At 67.8% G+C, this 20,208-nt stretch overlaps 1 protein-coding gene across 1 annotated transcript in view; it reads right to left on the minus strand.

Moving 5' to 3' along the window:
• The window catches only part of SYMPK (symplekin scaffold protein), a 52,294-nt gene that overhangs the window by 17,479 nt on the left and 14,607 nt on the right, over positions 1-20,208 (minus strand). Inside the window, exons 10-17 of the mRNA XM_054179521.1 lie at positions 19,613-19,763; positions 17,449-17,659; positions 13,550-13,700; positions 10,339-10,577; positions 8,691-8,772; positions 8,468-8,581; positions 5,336-5,483; positions 2,327-2,487 (exon numbers count right to left, since the gene is read on the minus strand). Of these exons, the coding sequence (XP_054035496.1) occupies positions 2,327-2,487; positions 5,336-5,483; positions 8,468-8,581; positions 8,691-8,772; positions 10,339-10,577; positions 13,550-13,700; positions 17,449-17,659; positions 19,613-19,763 (1,257 nt within the window). The remainder of the gene's footprint in view (positions 1-2,326; positions 2,488-5,335; positions 5,484-8,467; positions 8,582-8,690; positions 8,773-10,338; positions 10,578-13,549; positions 13,701-17,448; positions 17,660-19,612; positions 19,764-20,208) is intronic.

Consider the following 20,208-nt stretch of genomic DNA (forward strand, 5'->3'; position numbering starts at 1 on the left):
CCACCCAGTGCCCCCCAGGGCTGGGCACAGCCACCCAGTGCCCCCCAGAGCTGGGCACAGCCACCCAGGGCTGGGCACAGCCACCCAGTGCCCCCCAGGGCTGGTCAGAGTCACCCAGGGCTGGGCACAGCCACCCAGTGCCCCCCAGGGCTGGGCAGAGCCCCCCAGGGCTGGGCACAGCCACCCAGTGCCCCCCAGGGCTGGGGAGGCTTAGGGACAGCTTGGGGACCCTTGGGGACCCCTGGGGCCTAACTTGGGGACCCTTGGGGCTAACTTGGTTACCCCTGAGGACCCTTGGGGCCAACTTGGGGACCCTTTGTGACCCCTGGGGCTAACTTGGGGCCCCCTGGGGACCCTTGGGCCTAACTTGGGGACCCTTGGGGCCACCTGGGGCCAACTTGGGGCCCCCTGCTGACCCTTGGGGCTAACCTGGGGCCCCCTGGGGTCAACTTGGTTACCCCTGGGGACCCCTGGGGCTAACTTGGTGACCCTTGGGGACCCTTGGGGCCAACTTGGGGACCCTTGGGGCTAACTTGGGGACCCTTGGGGACCCTTGGGGCTAACTTGGGGCCCCTTGGGGCCCCCTTGGTTACTCCTGGGGACACTTGGGGCCAACTTGGTTACCCCTGGGGACCCCTGGGGCTAACTTGGGGACCCTTGGGGACCCTTGGGGCTAACCTGGGGACCCCTGGGGCTAACTTGGTGACCCTTGGGGACCCTTGGGGCTAACCTGGGGACCCCTGGGGCTAACTTGGTGACCCTTGGGGACCCTTGGGGCTAACCTGGGGACCCTTGGGGCTAACTTGGGGACCCTTGGGGACCCTTGGGGCCAACTTGGGGACCCTTGGGGCTAACTTGGGGACCCTTGGGGACCCTTGGGGCCAACTTGGGGACCCTTGGGGCTAACTTGGGGCCCCTTGGGGCCAACTTGGTTACTCCTGGGGACACTTGGGGCCAACTTGGTTACCCCTGGGGACCCCTGGGGCTAACTTGGGGACCCTTGGGGACCCCTGGGGCTAACTTGGGGACCCTTGGGGACCCTTGGGGCTAACCTGGGGACCCCTGGGGCTAACTTGGGGACCCTTGGGGACCCTTGGGGCTAACCTGGGGACCCCTGGGGCTAACTTGGTGACCCTTGGGGACCCTTGGGGCCAACTTGGGGACCCTTGGGGCTAACTTGGGGCCCCTTGGGGCCCCCTTGGTTACTCCTGGGGACACTTGGGGCCAACTTAGTTATCCCTGGGGACACCTGGGGCCAACTTGGTTACCCCTGGGGACCCCTGGGGCTAACTTGGGGACCCTTGGGGCCCCTTGGGGCCAACTTGGGGACCCTTGGGGCTAACTTGGGGACCCTTGGGGACCCCTGGGGCTAACTTGGGGCCCCCTGGGGACCCTTGGGGCTAACCTGGGGACCCCTGGGGTCAACTTGGTTACCCCTGGGGACCCCTGGGGCTAACTTGGGGACCCTTGGGGACCCTTGGGGCCAACTTGGGGACCCCTGGGGTCAACTTGGTTACCCCTGGGGACCCCTGGGGCTAACTTGGGGACCCTTGGGGACCCTTGGGGCCAACTTGGGGACCCTTGGGGCTAACTTGGGGACCCTTGGGGACCCTTGGGGCTAACTTGGGGACCCTTGGGGCCAACTTGGGGACCCTTGGGGCCAACTTGGGGACACTTGGGGCCAACTTGGTTACCCCTGGGGACCCCTGGGGCTAACTTGGGGACCCTTGGGGACCCTTGGGGCTAACCTGGGGACCCCTGGGGCTAACTTGGTTACCCCTGGGGACCCCTGGGGCTAACTTGGTGACCCTTGGGGACCCTTGGGGCCAACTTGGGGACCCCTGGGGCTAACTTGGGGACCCTTGGGGCCCCCTTGGTTACTCCTGGGGACACTTGGGGCCAACTTAGTTATCCCTGGGGACCCCTGGGGCTAACTTGGTTACCCCTGGGGACCCCTGGGGCTAACTTGGGGCCCCCTGGGGACCCCTGGGGCCAACTTGGGGACCCTTGGGGCCAACTTGGGGACCCTTGGGGCTAACTTGGGGCCAACTTGGGGACCCCTTGGTTACTCCTGGGGACACTTGGGGCCAACTTAGTTATCCCTGGGGACCCCTGGGGTCAACTTGGTTACCCCTGGGGACCCCTGGGGCTAACTTGGGGACCCTTGGGGCTAACTTGGTTACCCCTGGGGACCCCTGGGGCTAACTTGGGGACCCTTGGGGACCCTTGGGGCTAACTTGGGGACCCTTGGGGACCCTTGGGGCTAACCTGGGGACCCCTGGGGCTAACTTGGGGCCCCTTGTGGCCGGCTGGGGGCGCCACTGACCGGCTGCTCGATGACCCTCAGCACTGTCCTCTTGATGTCGGCGATGGCCTCGGTGTAGACTGAGGCCAGCTCGTGGATGAGCTTGTGGTTGAGGGGCAGCAGGGCCAGGTACAGGTACAGGCACTGCTTGATGGTCTCCTCTGTCCAGGGGGCAGCCACCTCTAGGGGGGGACAGCCAGGGGTCACCAGGGTCACCCACCTGGGGTCACCAGGGTCACCCATGGGGCCACCGAGGCTCAGCCAGGTCCCTGGTGGCCACCACAGAGGAGCCAGGGAGGCAGCAGGGTCACCTCTTGGCCACCAAAGGTCATCAAGGTCCTTGTTGAGGGGCTCCAAGCCACCTCTAGGTGACCTCTAGGTGACCCAGGGTGGCATCAAGGTCACCTCTTGGCCACCAAAGGTCATCAAGGTCCTTGTTGGGGGGCTCCAAGCCACCTTTAGGTGACCTCTAGGTGACCCAGGGTGGCATCAAGGTCACCTCTTGGCCACCAAAGGTCATCAAGGTCCTTGTAGAGGAGCTCCAAGCCACCTCTAGGTGACCTCTAGGTGACCCAGGGTGGCATCAAGGTCACCTCTTGGCCACCAAAGGTCATCAAGGTCCTTGTTGGGGTGCTCCAAGCCACCTCTATGCCACCCAAGGTGCCACCAAGGCCTCCTCTTGGCCACCCAAGCTCAGCCAGGTCCAGGCTGGGGTGCTCCAAGCCCCCTCCAGGCCACCTCTAGGTCACCCAGGTGGCACCAGGGTGGCACCAGTGCCACCTGTGCCCTCCCTGGGGTGCTCCAAGCCCCCTCCAGGTCACCCAGGTGGCACCAGGGGGGCAGCAGTGCCCATCTGTGCCCTCCCTAGGGTGCTCCAAGCCCCCTCCAGGCCACCTCTAGGTCACCCAGGTGGCACCAGGGTGGCACCAGTGCCACCTGTGCCCTCCCTGGGGTGCTCCAAGCCCCCTCCAGGTCACCCAGGTGGCACCAGGGTGGCAGCAGTGCCACCTGTGCCCTCCCTGGGGTGCTCCAAGCCCCCTCCAAGCCACCTCCAGGTCACCCAGGTGGCACCAGGGTGGCACCAGTGCCCATCTGTGCCCTCCCTGGGGTGCTCCAAGCCCCCTCCAAGCCACCTCCAGGTCACCCAGGTGGCACCAGGGGGGCAGCAGTGCCCACCTGTGCCCTCCCTGGGGTGCTCCAAGCCACCTCCAGGTCACCCAGGTGGCACCAGGGTGGCAGCAGTGCCACCTGTGCCCTCCCTGGGGTGCTCCAAGCCCCCTCCAGGCCACCTCCAGGTCACCCAGGTGGCACCAGGGTGGCACCAGGGTGGCACCAGTGCCACCTGTGCCCTTCCTGGGGTGCTCCAAGCCACCTCTAGGTCACCCAGGTGGCACCAGGGTGGCACCAGTGCCCATCTGTGCCCTCCCTGGGGTGCTTCAAGCCACCTCCAGGTCACCCAGGTGGCACCAGGGGGGCACCAGTACCACCTGTGCCCTCCCTGGGGCGCTCCCAGCCCCCTCCAGGCCCCCAGGGGGCAGCAGGGTGGCACCAGGGTGGCACCAAGGTGGCACCAGTGCCCACCTGTGCCCTCCCTGGGGCGCTCCCAGCCCCCTCCTGGCCCCCAGGGGGCAGCAGGGTGGCAGCAGGGTGGCACCAGTGCCCACCTGTGCCCTCCCTGGGGCGCTCCCAGCCCCCTCCAGGCCCCCAGGGGGCAGCAGGGTGGCAGCAGGGTGGCACCAGTGCCCATCTGTGCCCTCCCTGGGGCGCTCCCAGCCCCCTCCAGGCCACCTCTAGGTCACCCAGGTGGCACCAGGGTGGCACCAGTGCCACCTGTGCCCTTCCTGGGGTGCTCCAAGCCACCTCCAGGTCACCCAAGTGGCACCAGGGGGGCAGCAGTGCCCACCTGTGCCCTCCCTGGGGTGCTCCAAGCCACCTCCAGGTCACCCAGGTGGCACCAGAGGGGCAGCAGTGCCCATCTGTGCCCTCCCTGGGGTGCTCCAAGCCCCCTCCAGGCCACCTCTAGGTCACCCAGGTGGCACCAGGGTGGCACCAGTGCCCACCTGTGCCCTCCCTGGGGTGCTCCAAGCCCCCTCCAGGCCACCTCTAGGTCACCCAGGTGGCACCAGGGTGGCACCAGTGCCACCTGTGCCCTCCCTGGGGTGCTCCAAGCCCCCTCCAGGCCACCTCTAGGTCACCCAGGTGGCACCAGGGTGGCACCAGTGCCCATCTGTGCCCTCCCTGGGGTGCTTCAAGCCACCTCCAGGTCACCCAGGTGGCACCAGGGTGGCACCAGTGCCACCTGTGCCCTTCCTGGGGTGCTCCAAGCCACCTCTAGGTCACCCAGGTGGCACCAGGGGGGCAGCAGTGCCCATCTGTGCCCTCCCTGGGGTGCTCCAAGCCCCCTCCAAGCCCCCTCCAGGTCACCGAGGTGGCACCAGGGGAGCAGCAGTGCCATCTGTGCCCTCCCTGGGGTGCTCCCAGCCCCCTCCAGGCCACCTCTAGGTCACCCAGGTGGCACCAGGGTGGCACCAGTGCCCATCTGTGCCCTCCCTGGGGTGCTTCAAGCCACCTCCAGGTCACCCAGGTGGCACCAGGGTGGCACCAGTGCCCATCTGTGCCCTTCCTGGGGTGCTCCAAGCCACCTCCAGGTCACCCAGGTGGCACCAGGGGGGTACCAATGCCACCTGTGCCCTCCCTGGGGCGCTCCAAGCCCCCTCCAGGCCACCTCTAGGTCACCTAGGTGGCACCAATGCCACCTGTGGGGCACCAGTGCCCACCTGTGCCCTCCCTGGGGTGCTCCAAGCCCCCTCCAGGCCACCTCTAGGTCACCCAGGTGGCACCAGGGTGGCACCAGTGCCACCTGTGCCCTCCCTGGGGCGCTCCCAGCCCCCTCCAGGCCTCCCCTGCCGCCTCCAAGGCCACTGCTGCGCCCCAAGGCTCAGCCGGCCGGGCTGGCACCCAGCCCCGTCCAGGCCCCCAGGGGGCAGCAGGGTGGCAGCAGGGTGGCACCAGGGGGGCAGCAGTGCCCACCTGTGTCCTTGTCAGCGCCAAAGAGCACGGAGGGGGGGTTGGGATGCACCAGCAGCTGCAGGTAGTTGAGGGCAAACTTCTCGACGTAGTCCCTGAGCTGCTCCTTCTCATACATCCTCTTGATGAAGAGCAGAGCCTGCTGCCGCACCTGGCAGCGGGGGGCACGGCTGGCACCGGGCTGGCACCGGGCTGGCAGCGCCCCCAGGCAGCCTCCCTGCTGCCCCCAGCCCCTCCCGGAGCCTCCCTGCTGCCCCCCCGGCCCCTCCCTGGCCCCTTCCCTGGCACCCTCCCCCTGCTGCCCCCAGCCCCTCCCTGGCACCTTCCCCTCCCTGGCACCAGCCCCTCCCTGGCACCTTGCCCTCCCTGGCACCAGCCCCTCCCTGGCACCTTCCCTGGCACCCTCCCCTGCTGCCCCCAGCCCCTCCCGGAGCCACCCTGCTGCCCCCAGCCCCTCCCTGGCACCTTCCCCTCCCTGGCACCTTGCCCTCCCTGGCACCCCCCCTGGCAGCAGCCCCTCCCTGGAACCTTCCCTCCCTGGCACCAGCCCCTCCCTGGTACCTTGCCCTCCCTGGCACCCCCCCTGGCACCAGCCCCTCCCTGGTACCTTCCCTTCCCTGGCACCTTCCCCTCCCTGGCACCTTGCCCTCCCTGGCACCCCCCCTGGCACCAGCCCCTCCCTGGCACCTTGCCCTCCCTGGCACCAGCCCCTCCCTGACACCTTGCCCTCCCTGGCACCTTCCCCTCCCTGGTACCTTGCCCTCCCTGGCACCCCCTCTGGCACCAGCCCCTCCCTGGCCCCTTCCCTGGCACCCTCCCCCTGCTGCCCCCAGCCCCTCCCTGGCACCTTCCCCTCCCTGGCACCTTGCCCTCCCTGGCACCCCCCCTGGCAGCAGCCCCTCCCTGGCACCCCCCCCGGCACCAGCCCCTCCCTGGCACCTTGCCTTCCCTGGCACCAGCCCCTCCCTGGTACCAGCCCCTCCCTGGTACCTTGCCCTCCCTGGCACCCCCTCTGGCACCAGCCCCTCCCTGGCACCTTGCCCTCCCTGGCACCTTCCCCTCCCTGGCACCCCCTCTGGCACCAGCCCCTCCCTGGCACCTTCCCTGGCACCCTCCCCCTGCTGCCCCCAGCCCCTCCCTGGCACCTTCCCCTCCCTGGTACCTTCCCCTCCCTGGCACCCCCCCTGGCACCAGCCCCTCCCTGGCACCTTCCCCTCCCTGGCACCTGCCCCTCCCTGGTACCTTCCCCTCCCTGGCACCCCCCCTGGCACCAGCCCCTCCCTGGCACCTTCCCTGGCACCCTCCCCTGCTGCCCCCAGCCCCTCCCGGAGCCACCCTGCTGCCCCCAGCCCCTCCCTGGCACCTTCCCCTCCCTGGTACCAGCCCCTCCCTGGCACCCCCCCTGGCAGCAGCCCCTCCCTGGTACCTTGCCCTCCCTGGCACCCCCTCTGGCACCAGCCCCTCCCTGGCACCAGCCCCTCCCTGGCACCTGCCCCTCCCTGGCACCCCCCCCGGCACCAGCCCCTCCCTGACACCTTCCCTCCCTGGCACCTGCCCCTCCCTGGCACCCCCCCTGGCAGCAGCCCCTCCCTGGCACCTTGCCCTCCCTGGCACCCTCCCTGCCCCCTGACCCCCCCCCGGCACCTTCCTTCCCTGGCATCCTCCCTGCTGCCCTCACCCCCTCCCTGACACCCTCCCCTCCCTGGCACCCTCTCAGCTGCCACCAGCCCCCCTATGGTGCCAGCATCCCCCCCTTGGTGCCACCCTGCCCTCTTTGGTGCCCTCCCTGCTGCCTCCAATGCTCCCCTGCCCCTGGGCCCTGGCAGGTGCCAGCTGGCAGCACCCCCCCCCCCCAGGCCATGGTGACCTGGCACGGTGCCAGCTGGCATGGTGCCCTGGCATGGTGCCAGCTGGCAGCACCCCCCCTTGGCATGGTGCCCTGGCATGGTGCCCTGGTAGATGCCAGCTAGCACGGTGCCCTGGCACGGTGCCCTGGCAGATGCCAGCTGGCACGGTGCTCTAGCATGGTGCCCTGGCATGGTGCCAGCTAGCAGGGTGCCCTGGCAGGTGCCAGCTGGCAGCACCCCCTGGCACGGTGCCAGCTGGCAGCGACCCCCCTGGCACGGTGCAAGCTGGCAGCGCCCCCTGGCAGGTGCCAGCTGGCAGCACCCCCCCTGGCACGGTGCCCGCCGGCAGCGCCCCCCCTGGCACGGTGCCCACCAGCAGCACCCCCCCAGCACGGTGCCCGCCGGCAGCACCCCCTGGCACGGTGCAAGCTGGCAGCACCCCCTGGCACGGTGCCCGCTGGCAGCGCCCCCCCTGGCACCATGCCTGCCGGCAGCGCCCCCTGGCACAGTGCCCGCCGGCAGCACCCCCTGGCACGGTGCCAGCTGGCAGCGACCCCCCTGGCACGGTGCAAGCTGGCAGCGCCCCCTGGCAGGTGCCAGCTGGCAGCGACCCCCCTGGCACGGTGCCCGCCGGCAGCGCCCCCCTGGCACGGTGCAAGCTGGCAGCACCCCCTGGCACGGTGCCAGCTGGCAGCGCCCCCTGGCACGGTGCAAGCTGGCAGCACCCCCTGGCACGGTGCCCGCTGGCAGCGCCCCCCCTGGCACCATGCCTGCCGGCAGCGCCCCCTGGCACAGTGCCCGCCGGCAGCACCCCCTGGCACGGTGCCAGCTGGCAGCGCCCCCCCTGGCACCATGCCCGCCGGCAGCACCCCCCTGGCACGGTGCCCTAGCATGGTGCCCTGGCAGGGTGCCAGCTGGCAGCGCCCCCCCCAGCACGGTGCCCTGGCACGGTGCAAGCTGGCAGCACCCCCTGGCATGGTGCCCTGGCACGGTGCCCGCCGGCAGCACCCCCCTGGCAGCGCCCCCTGGCACGGTGCCCGCCGGCAGCAACCCCCCTGGCACGGTGCAAGCTGGCAGCGCCCCCTGGCAGGTGCCAGCTGGCAGCGCCCCTTGGCATGGTGCCTGCTGGCAGCGCCCCCCCTGGCACCATGCCTGCCGGCAGCACCCCCTGGCAGGTGCCAGCTGGCAGCGCCCCCTGGCACGGTGCCCTAGCATGGTGCCCTGGCAGGGTGCCAGCTGGCAGCGCCCCCCTGGCAGCGCCCCCTGGCACGGTGCCCGCCGGCAGCACCTTGTCCTTCTCGTGGGAGCTGAGGTCCAGCAGGACGTGCAGGTACTGGAACTGCCTGGAAGGCCTCTTGAAGATCAGGTCCCGCAGGGTGGCCATGCCCAGGTAGCTTCTGCTCTGCTTGGGGGCAGTGCCAGGGCGGGGAGGGCATCAGGGCGAGGGCAAGGCGGGGGGTGGTGGTGCCCGGCGCTGCCTCCGCCGCGCCGCCAGGGGGCGCTGTGCCCACCTCGTCCTCGCAGTACTTGCGGATGACCTCCAGGGCGCTCTCGGTGATCAGCGGCGCCTCCAGCACCACCTTGGTGAAGATGCTGCGGGCAAGGGGGCAGGGGGGCATCAGGGGGGGCATCGGAGGGCATCAGGGGGGCGGCAGAGGGCAGCAGAGGGCATCAAAGGGGCAGCAGAGGGCAACAGAGGGGTGGCAGAGGGCAGCAGAAGGCATCGGGGGGCGGCAGAGGGCAACAGAGGGGTGGCAGAGGGTAGCAGAAGGCATCGGGGGGCGGCAGAGGGCAGCAGAGGGGTGGCAGAGGGCAGCAGAGGGGTGGCAGAGGGCAGCAGAAGGCATCAGGGGGGCGGCAGAGGGCAGCAGAGGGGCGTCTGAGGGGTGGCAGAGGGCAGCAGGGGGCCGGCAGAGGGCAGCAGGGGGCATCAGAGGGGGCATTAAAGGGGATCAGAGGGTGGCAGGGGGCAGCAGGGGGGCGGCAGAGGGCAGCAGGGGGCATCTGGGGGCACCTAAGGGGCGGCAGAGGGCAGCAGAGGGCATCAGGGGGGCAGTAAGAGCATCAAAGGGGCATTAAAGGGCAGCAGAGAACATCAGGAAGGTGTTAAGGGGCATTAAGGGGCAGCAAAGGGGCATTAAGGGGCAGCAAAGGGCATCAAAGGGGTGGCAGAGGGCATCAGGGGGGCAGTAAGTGATGGTAAAGGCAGCCAAGGGGCATTAAGTGGCATCAGGAGGCATCACAAGGGTGTTAATGGGTATTAAGGGGCATCAATGGGGCAGCAAGGGGCAGCAGAGGGCATCAAGAGGGTGTTAAGGGGCATCAAGGGGCAGCAAAGGGGCATTAAGGGGCAGCAAAGAGCAGCAAAGTGCAGCAAGGGGCAGGGAGGGGGTGCCAAGGGGCACTAAGGGGCATCAAGGGGGTGCCAGTGGGACAGCAGTAGGGGAGGGACTTCCCCAGGCAACCCTTGGGGGCCCTCCTTGCTGCCACCATCCCCTCCCTGCTGCCACCATGCCCTCCCTGGTGCCCTCCCTGCTGCCACCATCCCCTCCCTGGTGCCACCATGCCCTCCCTGGCGCCCTCCCTGGTGCCACCATCCCCTCCCTGGTGCCACCATGCCCTCCCTGGCGCCCTCCCTGCTGCCACCATCCTCTCCCTGGTGCCACCATGCCCTCCCTGGTGCCCTCCCTGGTGCCACCATCCCCTCCCTGGTGCCCTCCCTGCTGCCACCATCCCCTCCCTGGCGCCCTCCCTGCTGCCATCACCCCTTCCCTGGTGCCCTCCCTGGTGCCACCATCCTCTCCCTGGTGCCACCATGCCCTCCCTGGTGCCCTCCCTGCTGCCACCATCCCCTCCCTGCTGCCCTCCCTGCTGCCACCATGCCCTCCCTGGCGCCCTCCCTGCTGCCATCACCCCTTCCCTGGTGCCCTCCCTGGTGCCACCATCCCCTCCCCGGTGCCCTCCCTGGTGCCCTCCCTGGTGCCACCATCCCCTCCCCGGTGCCCTCCCTGGTGCCCTCCCCTGGCCCCCTCCCTGCCGCCATCCCCCTTCCCCCGGCCGCCTCCCCCCGGTGCCCTCCCCGGTGCCCACCCCTGCCAGGGGGGGGGGGTGTGTGTGCCAGGGCAGGGGTGCCAGCCCCCTCCTCCTCCTCCTCCTCACCCATCCTTCTGGTCAGGCTTCTCCTGCAGGCCTGCCAGCAGGCCGATGAGGCAGTGGTCGTAGGGCTCGGGGGCGCCGGGCGGTGCCCCCCGTGCCAGGTGGGCACAGTACTCCTGGTAGAGCCAGGCGAATGCCAGCTCCAGGCGGCCCCGCACGTCCTCCAGGATGAAGGCCAAGACCTCCCCCTTGAGGGGCAGCTCCAGCTGGGTCACCAGGGAGGCCAAGATCCGCACCCGGGCCTGGCACCGCGGCGGGCACGGGCGGCTGGCTGAGCGCGCCGGGGCCGCCAGGCCGCCGCCGCCCGCTCCCATGGGGGGTGCCAACCTCCCGCCCTGGGCATCACCAACCTCCCCCTGGGCATCACCAACCTCCCCAGGGCATCACCAACCACCTCCAGGGTGGCACCAACCCCCCCAGGGCACCACCAACCACCCCCAGGGCACCACCACCCAACCCCAGGGCACCACCAACCCCCTCCAGGGCATCACCAACCCCCCCCAGGGCACCACCAACCCCCCCAGGGCATCACCAACCACCCCCAGGGCATCACCAACCCCCCCCTGGGCATCACTAATGTCCCTCAGGGCACCACCAACCCCCCCCAGGGCACCACCAACCTCCCCAGGGCATCACCAACCCCCCCCAGGGCACCACCAACCTCCCCCAGGGCACCACCAACCCCTCCCAGGGCATCACCAACCTCCCCAGGGCATCACCAACCTCCCCAGGGTATCACCAACCCCCCCCAGGGCACCACCAACCTCCCCCAGGGCACCACCAACCCCTCCCAGGGCATCACCAACCTCCCCAGGGTATCACCAACCTCCCCCAGGGCACCACCAACCCCCCCCAGGGCACCACCAACCTCCCCAGGGCATCACCAACCTCCCCAGGGTATCACCAACCCCCCCCAGGGCACCACCAACCCCTCCCAGGGCATCACCAACCTCCCCAGGGCATCACCAATCTCCCCCTGGGCATCACCAACCCCACCCTGGGCATCACCAACCCCCCCCAGGGCATCACTAATGTCCCTCAGGGCACCACCAACCCCTCCCAGGGCATCACCAACCCCCCCTAGGCATCACCAACCCCCCTCCAGGGCGGCACCAACCCCTCCCAGGGCATCACCAACCCCCCTCCAGGGCGGCACCAACCCCTCCCAGGGCATCACCAACCCCCTCCAGGGCACCACCAACCCCTCCCAGGGCACCACCAACCTCCCCCAGGGCATCACCAACCCCCCCCAGGGCACCACCAACCCCCCCCAGGGCACCACCAACCCCCTCCAGGGCACCACCAACCTCCCCCTGGGCATCACTAATGTCCCTCAGGGCACCACCAACCCCTCCCAGGGCATCACCAACCTCCCCTGGGCATCACCAACCACCCCCAGGGCATCACCAACCCCCCCCTGGGCATCACTAATGTCCCTCAGGGCACCACCAACCCCCCCCAGGGCACCACCAACCTCCCCAGGGCACCACCAACCCCCCCCAGGGCACCACCAACCCCCTCCAGGGCATCACCAACCACCCCCAGGGCATCACCAACCCCTCCCAGGGCATCACCAACCTCCCCTTGGGCATCACTAATGTCCCTCAGGGCACCACCAACCCCTCCCAGGGCACCACCAACCCCCTCCAGGGCACCACCAACCACCTCCAGGGCATCACCAACCCCTCCCAGGGCACCACCAACCTCCCCCTGGGCATCACTAATGTCCCTCAGGGCACCACCAACCTCCCCAGGGCATCACCAACCTCCCCCAGGGCACCACCACCCAACCCCAGGGCATCACCAACCCCCCCCAGGGCATCACCAACCCCCCCCAGGGCACCACCAACCCCCCCCTGGGCATCACTAATGTCCCTCAGGGCACCACCAACCTCCCCAGGGCATCACCAACCTCCCCCAGGGCATCACCACCCAACCCCAGGGCATCACCAACCCCTCCCAGGGCATCACCAACCCCCCCAGGGCACCACCAACCTCCCCAGGGCATCACCAACCCCCCCAGGGCACCACCAACCCCCCCCCAGGGCACCACCAACCCCTCCCAGGGCATCACCAACCCCTCCCAGGGCATCACCAACCTCCCCAGGGCATCACCAACCCCCCCCAGGGCACCACCAACCCCCTCCAGGGCATCACCAACCACCTCCAGGGCACCACCAACCTCCCCCAGGGCACCACCAACCTCCCCTTGGGCATCACTAATGTCCCTCAGGGCACCACCAACCCCTCCCAGGGCACCACCAACCTCCCCAGGGCATCACCAACCCCTCCCAGGGCACCACCAACCCCCCCCCAGGGCACCACCAACCCCCCCCTGGGCATCACCAACCTCCCCAGGGCACCACCAACCTCCCCAGGGCACCACCAACCCCCCCCTGGGCATCACCAACCCCCCCCAGGGCACCACCAACCCCCTCCAGGGCATCACCAACCCCCTCCAGGGCACCACCAACCTCCCCCAGGGCATCACCAACCCCTCCCAGGGCACCACCAACCCCCCCCAGGGCACCACCAACCCCCCCCAGGGCATCACCAACCCCTCCCAGGGCACCACCAACCCCTCCCAGGGCATCACCAACCTCCCCTTGGGCATCACTAATGTCCCTCAGGGCACCGCCAACCACCTCCAGGGTGGCACCAACCCCTCCCAGGATGGCACCAATCTCCCCCTGGGCATCACCAACCCCCCCCTGGGCATTACCAACCCCCCCCTGGGCATCACCAACCCCTCCCAGGGCACCACCAACCTCCCCTTGGGCATCACTAATGTCCCTCAGGGCATCACCAACCCCCCCCAGGGCACCACCAACCTCCCCCAGGGCATCACCAACCCCCCCCTGGGCATCACTAATGTCCCTCAGGGCACCACCAACCCCCCCCAGGGCATCACCAACCCCCCCCTGGGCATCACTAATGTCCCTCAGGGCACCACCACCCAACCCCAGGGCACCACCAACCCCCCCCAGGGCACCACCAACCCCTCCCAGGGCACCACCAACCTCCCCCTGGGCATCACTAATGTCCCTCAGGGCATCACCAACCCCCTCCAGGGCACCACCAACCCCTCCCAGGGCACCACCAACCTCCCCCTGGGCATCACTAATGTCCCTCAGGGCACCACCAACCCCCCCCAGGGCATCACCAACCCCCCCCAGGGCACCCCCCGCCGGTGCCCCCGCGCCGGGGCTGGCACCTGGGCGGCGCCGCTGCAGGCCACGGCGCGCTCTGCCCGCAGGATGCGGCGCAGCGCTGCCAGCTTCAGCTTCTCCAGCTGGACGTCGCTGAGCGGCTTCAGCACCTCCCCGAGCCGGAAGACCTTCTTGCGGCCCCCCGCGCCCGCCAGCCTGGCACGGGCACCCAAGGGTGGCACCAACGGGTGGCACCGCCCCTCAGCGCCACCCCCCCGGCACCAAAGGTTGGCACCGCCCGCTGGCACCAAGCAATGGCACCACACACTGGCACCAAAGGTTGGCACCAAAGGTTGGCACCACCCCTTGGCACCAAAGGTTGGCACCGCCCGCTGGCACCAAGCAATGGCGCCACCCCCCGGCACCAAAGGTTGGCACCACCCATTGGCACCAAGCAATGGCACCACCCCTTGGCACCAAAGGTTGGCACCACCCGTTGGCACCACATGTTGGCACCATCCGTTGGCACCACCCGTTGGCACCAAGCAATGGCACCACACGTTGGCACCACCAGCACCACCCGTTGGCACCACCTGTTGGCACCAAAGGTTGGCACCAAAGATTGGCACCAAAGGTTGGCACCGCCCGCTGGCACCAAGCAATGGCACCACCCGTTGGCACCACCCGTTGGCACCACCCGTTGGCACCAAGCAATGGCACCACACACTGGCACCAAAGGTTGGCACCACCCGTTGGCACCAAAGGTTGGCACCACCCGTTGGCACCAAGCAATGGCACCACCCCTTGGCACCAAAGGTTGGCACCGCCCGTTGGCACCAAGCAATGGCACCACCCCTTGGCACCAAAGGTTGGCACCACCCGTTGGCACCAAGCAATGGCACCACACACTGGCACCAAAGGTTGGCACCACCCGTTGGCACCAAGCAATGGCACCACCCCTTGGCACCAAAGGTTGGCACCGCCCGTTGGCACCAAAGGTTGGCACCACCCCTTGGCACCAAGCAATGGCACCACCCCTTGGCACCAAAGGTTGGCACCACCCGTTGGCACCAAGCAATGGCACCACCCCTTGGCACCAAAGGTTGGCACCACACGTTGGCACCAAGCAATGGCACCACCCCTTGGCACCAAAGGTTGGCACCACCCCTTGGCACCAAGCAATGGCACCACACACTGGCACCAAAGGTTGGCACCACCCGTTGGCACCAAGCAATGGCACCACCCCTTGGCACCAAAGGTTGGCACCGCCCGTTGGCACCAAAGGTTGGCACCGCCCGTTGGCACCAAAGGTTGGCACCACCCCTTGGCACCAAAGGTTGGCACCACCCGTTGGCACCAAGCAATGGCACCACCCCTTGGCACCAAAGGTTGGCACCACCCGTTGGCACCAAGCAATGGCACCACCCCTTGGCACCAAAGGTTGGCACCGCCCGTTGGCACCAAAGGTTGGCACCACCCGTTGGCACCAAGCAATGGCACCACACGTTGGCACCAAAGGTTGGCACCACCCGCTGGCACCAAGCAATGGCACCACCCCTTGGCACCAAAGGTTGGCACCGCCCGTTGGCACCAAGCAATGGCACCACCCCTTGGCACCAAAGGTTGGCACCAAAGGTTGGCACCACCGGCTGGCACCACACATTGGCACCAAAGGTTGGCACCACCCGTTGGCACCAAGCAATGGCACCACCCCTTGGCACCAAAGGTTGGCACCACCCGTTGGCACCAAGCAATGGCACCACCCCTTGGCACCAAAGGTTGGCACCAAAGGTTGGCACCACCGGCTGGCACCACACATTGGCACCAAAGATTGGCACCACCCGTTGGCACCAAAGGTTGGCACCACAGACTGGCACCAAAGGTTGGCACCGCACATTGGCACCACAGATTGGCACCGCACATTGGCACTGAGGCCTGGCACCATGGCTTGGCACCACAGCATGGCACCGCAGCCTGGCACTGAGACTTGGCAGTGAAGCCTAGCACTAAGGCCTGGCACTGAGGCCTGGCACCGAGGCCAGGCACCACAGCTTGGCATCACAGCCTGGCACTGAGGCCTGGCACTGCAGCTTGGCACCACACATTGGCACTGAGGCCTGGCACCACGGCTTGGCACCACACATTGGCACTGAGGCCTGGCACCATGGCTTGGCACCGCAGCATGGCACTGAGGCTTGGCATCACAGCCTGGCACTAAGGTCTGGCACCCCTTGAGGATACCTCCTGGTGGCACCAGGTGGGCACCTCTGGGGGGCACCTTGTGGGGACACCTCCTAGTGCCCCCTCCTGGCATCACCCAGCTGAGCTCCCCTGGTGCCATCGGTTTGGCTCCCCCTGGTGGAGCCTCACGGTGTCACCACCTAGTGCCCCCTCCTGGCATCACCCAGCTGAACCCCACCTGGTGCCATCGGTTTGGCTCCCCCTGGTGGAGCCTCTCGGTGTCACCACCTAGTGCCCCCTCCTGGCATCACCCAGCTGAGCCCCCCCCTGGTGCCATCGGTTTGGCTCCCCCTGGTGGAGCCTCACGGTGTCACCACCTAGTGCCCCCTCCCGGTATCACCCAGCTGAGCTCCCCTGGTGCCATCGGTTTGGCTCCCCCTGGTGGAGCCTCACGGTATCACCACCTAGTGGCCCCCTCCTGGCATCACCCAGCTGAGCTCCCCTGGTGCCATCGGTTTGGCTCCCCCTGGTGGAGCCTCACGGTGTCACCACCTAGTGCCCCCTCCCGGTATCACCCAGCTGAACCCCACCTGGTGCCATCGGTTTGGCTCCCCCTGGTGGAGCCTCACGGTGTCACCACCTAGTGCCCCCTCCTGGCATCACCCAGCTGAACCCCACCTGGTGCCATCGGTTTGGCTCCCCCTGGTGGAGCCTCACGGTGTCACCACCTAGTGCCCCCTCCTGGTATCACCCAGCTGAGCTCCCCTGGTGCCATCGGTTTGGCTCCCCCTGGTGGAGCCTCACGGTGTCACCACCTAGTGCCCCCTCCTGGCATCACCCAGCTGAGCCCCCCCTGGTGCCATCGGTTTGGCTCCCCCTGGTGGAGCCTCTCGGTGTCACCTCCTAGTGGCCCCCTCCTGGCATCACCCAGCTGAGCTCCCCTGGTGCCATCGGTTTGGCTCCCCCTGGTGGAGCCTCACGGTATCACCACCTAGTGCCCCCTCCTGGCATCACCCAGCTGAACCCCACCTGGTGCCATCGGTTTGGCTCCCCCTGGTGGAGCCTCACGGTGTCACCACCTAGTGCCCCCTCCTGGCATCACCCAGCTGAGCCCCACCTGGTGCCATCGGTTTGGCTCCCCCTGGTGGAGCCTCTCGGTGTCACCACCTAGTGGCCCCCTCCTGGCATCACCCAGCTGAGCTCCCCTGGTGCCATCAGTTTGGCTCCCCCTGGTGGAGCCTCTCGGTGTCACCACCTAGTGCCCCCTCCTGGCATCACCCAGCTGAGCTCCCCTGGTGCCATCGGTTTGGCTCCCCCTGGTGGAGCCTCTCGGTGTCACCACCTAGTGCCCCCTCCCGGTATCACCCAGCTGAGCTCCCCTGGTGCCATCAGTTTGGCTCCCCCTGGTGGAGCCTCACGGTGTCACCACCTAGTGCCCCCTCCTGGCATCACCCAGCTGAGCCCCCCCTGGTGCCATCAGTTTGGCTCCCCCTGGTGGAGCCTCACGGTGTCACCACCTAGTGCCCCCTCCTGGCATCACCCAGCTGAGCTCCCCTGGTGCCATCGGTTTGGCTCCCCCTGGTGGAGCCTCTCGGTGTCACCACCTAGTGCCCCCTCCTGGCATCACCCAGCTGAGCTCCCCTGGTGCCATCGGTTTGGCTCCCCCTGGTGGAGCCTCACGGTATCACCACCTAGTGCCCCCTCCCGGTATCACCCAGCCGAGCCCCTCCCGGTGCCAAGCAGGTGCCAGGCGGGGGGGGGGGCAGGGGGGGGCAGTGCCCACCTGGGCTGGCTGGCCGGCAGGATGGGCTCCGGGCGCCGCTTGGCCTGCGGAGCCTCCTCCAGGGGGTTGGGGCCGCAGCCCTGGGCCCCCAGCACGGCGATGGCCTGGCCCTGGCCCAGGGCCGAGAGGCGCCGCTTGATCACCACGCTCTCGGCCTTGGAGGCCTTCTCCTCCTTGGGCTCCTCCCTCAGCTGCTTGGTCTGCTCCACGCCTGCAGGGGGAGCCCTGCCCTGAGGCTGCGGCCCGGCCGGGCGCCGGGCAGGGGGCAAGGGGCAGTGGGCCATGGGCAGTGGGCACTGGGCAGGGGTTGGTGGATCATAGCCAGTGGGCAATGGATGGTGGGCAGTGGGCAAGGGTCAGTGGACAATGGGTAGTGAGTAATGGTCAGTGGGCAGTCAATGGGCAGTCAGTGGGCAGTCAGTGGGCAATAGCCTTTGGGCAATGGTCATTGGTCAGGGGTTGGTGGATAACAGTCAGTGGGCAATGGACAATGGGCAGTGGGTGGTGGGCAGTGGATGGTGGGCAATGGGCAGTGGGCAATGGGCAGTGGGCAATGGGCAGTGGTCATTGGTCAGGGGTTGGTGGACAACAGTCAGTGGGCAATGGGCGGTGGGCAATGGTCAGTGGTCATTGGTCAGGGGTTGGTGGACAACAGTCAGTGGGCAATGGGCGGTGGGCAATGGTCAGTGGGCAATGGTCAGGGGTTGGTGGACAACAGTCAGTGGGCAATGGTCAGTGGGCAACGGGCAATGGTCAGTGGTCATTGGTCAGGGGTTGGTAGATAACAGTCAGTGGGCAGTGGTCAGTGGTCATTGGTCTGGGGTTGGTAGATAACAGTCAGTGGGCAATGGTCAGTGGGCAACGGGCAATGGTCAGTGGTCATTGGTCAGGGGTTGGTGGATAACAGTCAGTGGGCAGTGGTCAGTGGGCAATGGTCAGTGGCCTTTGGGCAATGGTCAGTGGTCATTGGTCAGGGGTTGGTAGATAACAGTCAGTGGGCAATGGTCAGTGGGCAATGGTCAGGGGTTGGTGGACAACAGTCAGTGGGCAATGGTCAGTGGGCAACGGGCAATGGTCAGTGGTCATTGGTCAGGGGTTGGTAGATAACAGTCAGTGGGCAATGGTCAGTGGGCAATGGGCAGTGGGCAACGGGCAATGGTCAGTGGTCATTGGTCAGGGGTTGGTGGACAACAGTCAGTGGGCAATGGTCAGTGGGCAATGGTCAGTGGCCTTTGGGCAATGGTCAGTGGTCATTGGTCAGGGGTTGGTAGATAACAGTCAGTGGGCAATGGTCAGTGGGCAATGGGCAGTGGCCTTTGGGCAATGGTCAGTGGTCATTGGTCAGGGGTTGGTGGATAACAGTCAGTGGGCAATGGGCAGTGGGCAATGGTCAGTGGCCTTTGGGCAATGGTCAGTGGTCATTGGTCAGGGGTTGGTGGATAACAGTCAGTGGGCAATGGGCAGTGGGCAATGGGTGGTGGGCAGTGGGCAATGGGCAGTGGGCAGTAGTTGGTGGGCAGTGGGCAACAGCCTTTGGGCAGTGGCCAGTGGTCATTGGTCAGGGGTTGGTGGATAATAGTCAGCGGTCAATGGGTGGTGGGCAATGGGCAATGGTCAGTAGTCAATGGTCAGTGGTCAACAGACAGTGGTCAATGGGCATTGGGCAGTGGTCAATGGACAATGGGTGGTGGGCAATGGCCAGGGGCTAGTGGGCAGCGGTCAATGACCAATGGTCAACAGCTGTTGATCAATGGCTGTCGGTCAGTGGCCATCGGTCTTTGGTCACCGGTCAGTGGTCTTTGGTCAGCAGTGATTGGCCAATAGCAAAGGGATGTCAAGGGATGCCCCCCCCAGTGATGCCCCCAGTGATGCCCCCAGTGATGCCCCCCCCAAGTGATGCCCCCAGTGATGCCCCCAAGTGATGCCCCCAGTGATGCCCCCAGTGATGCCCCCAGTGATGCCCCCAAGTGATGCCCCCAGTGATGCCCCCAGTGATGCCCCCAGTGATGCCCCCAAGTGATGCCCCCAGTGATGCCCCCAAGTGATGCCCCCAAGTGATGCCCCCAGTGATGCCCCCAGTGATGCCCCCAGTGATGCCCCCAAGTGATGCCCCCAAGTGATGCCCCCAGTGATGCCCCCAAGTGATGCCCCCAGTGATGCCCACCTGGCCCCAGGCCTGCAGCAGTCATCTGGGTGGCCATCAGCCGTGCCAGGTGCTTGATCTGGGCCTCGGTGCCAGCCGACTCCACCGGGGTGTAGGTGGCCTGGAAGGAGGCTGGCATCGCCTCGGGCAGGTACACCATGCTGATCAGCACCTGGGGAGTGCCAAGGGGTGCCCATCAGGGCCAGGGTGCTGCCCAGCAGGGCCCAGAGCCCCAGCAGAGCCAAGGTGGTGCCCAGCAGGGCCAGGGTGGTGCCCACAGGGCCAAGGGGATGCCCACGAGAGCCCAGTGGGTGCACATCAGAGCCCAGACCCCCACCCAGGGCCAGGGTGATGCCCATCAGGGCCCAGACCCCCACCAGGGCCAAGGGGGTGCCCATCAGAGCCTAGTGGGTGCCCATCAGGGCCAAGGGGGTGCCCATCAGGGCCCAGACCCCCACCAGGGCCAAGGGGGTGACCATCAGAGCCTAGTGGGTGCCCATCAGGGCCAAGGGGGTGCCCATCAGGGCCCAGACCCCCACCAGGGCCAAGGTGGTGCCCATCAGAGCCAAGGGGATGCCCACAGGGCCAAGGGGGTGCCAGGGGTGCCCCTTGGGGTG

This window comes from Dryobates pubescens, unplaced genomic scaffold (genome assembly GCF_014839835.1).
Source record: "Dryobates pubescens isolate bDryPub1 unplaced genomic scaffold, bDryPub1.pri scaffold_75_arrow_ctg1, whole genome shotgun sequence".
Lineage (NCBI taxonomy): Eukaryota > Metazoa > Chordata > Aves > Piciformes > Picidae > Dryobates > Dryobates pubescens.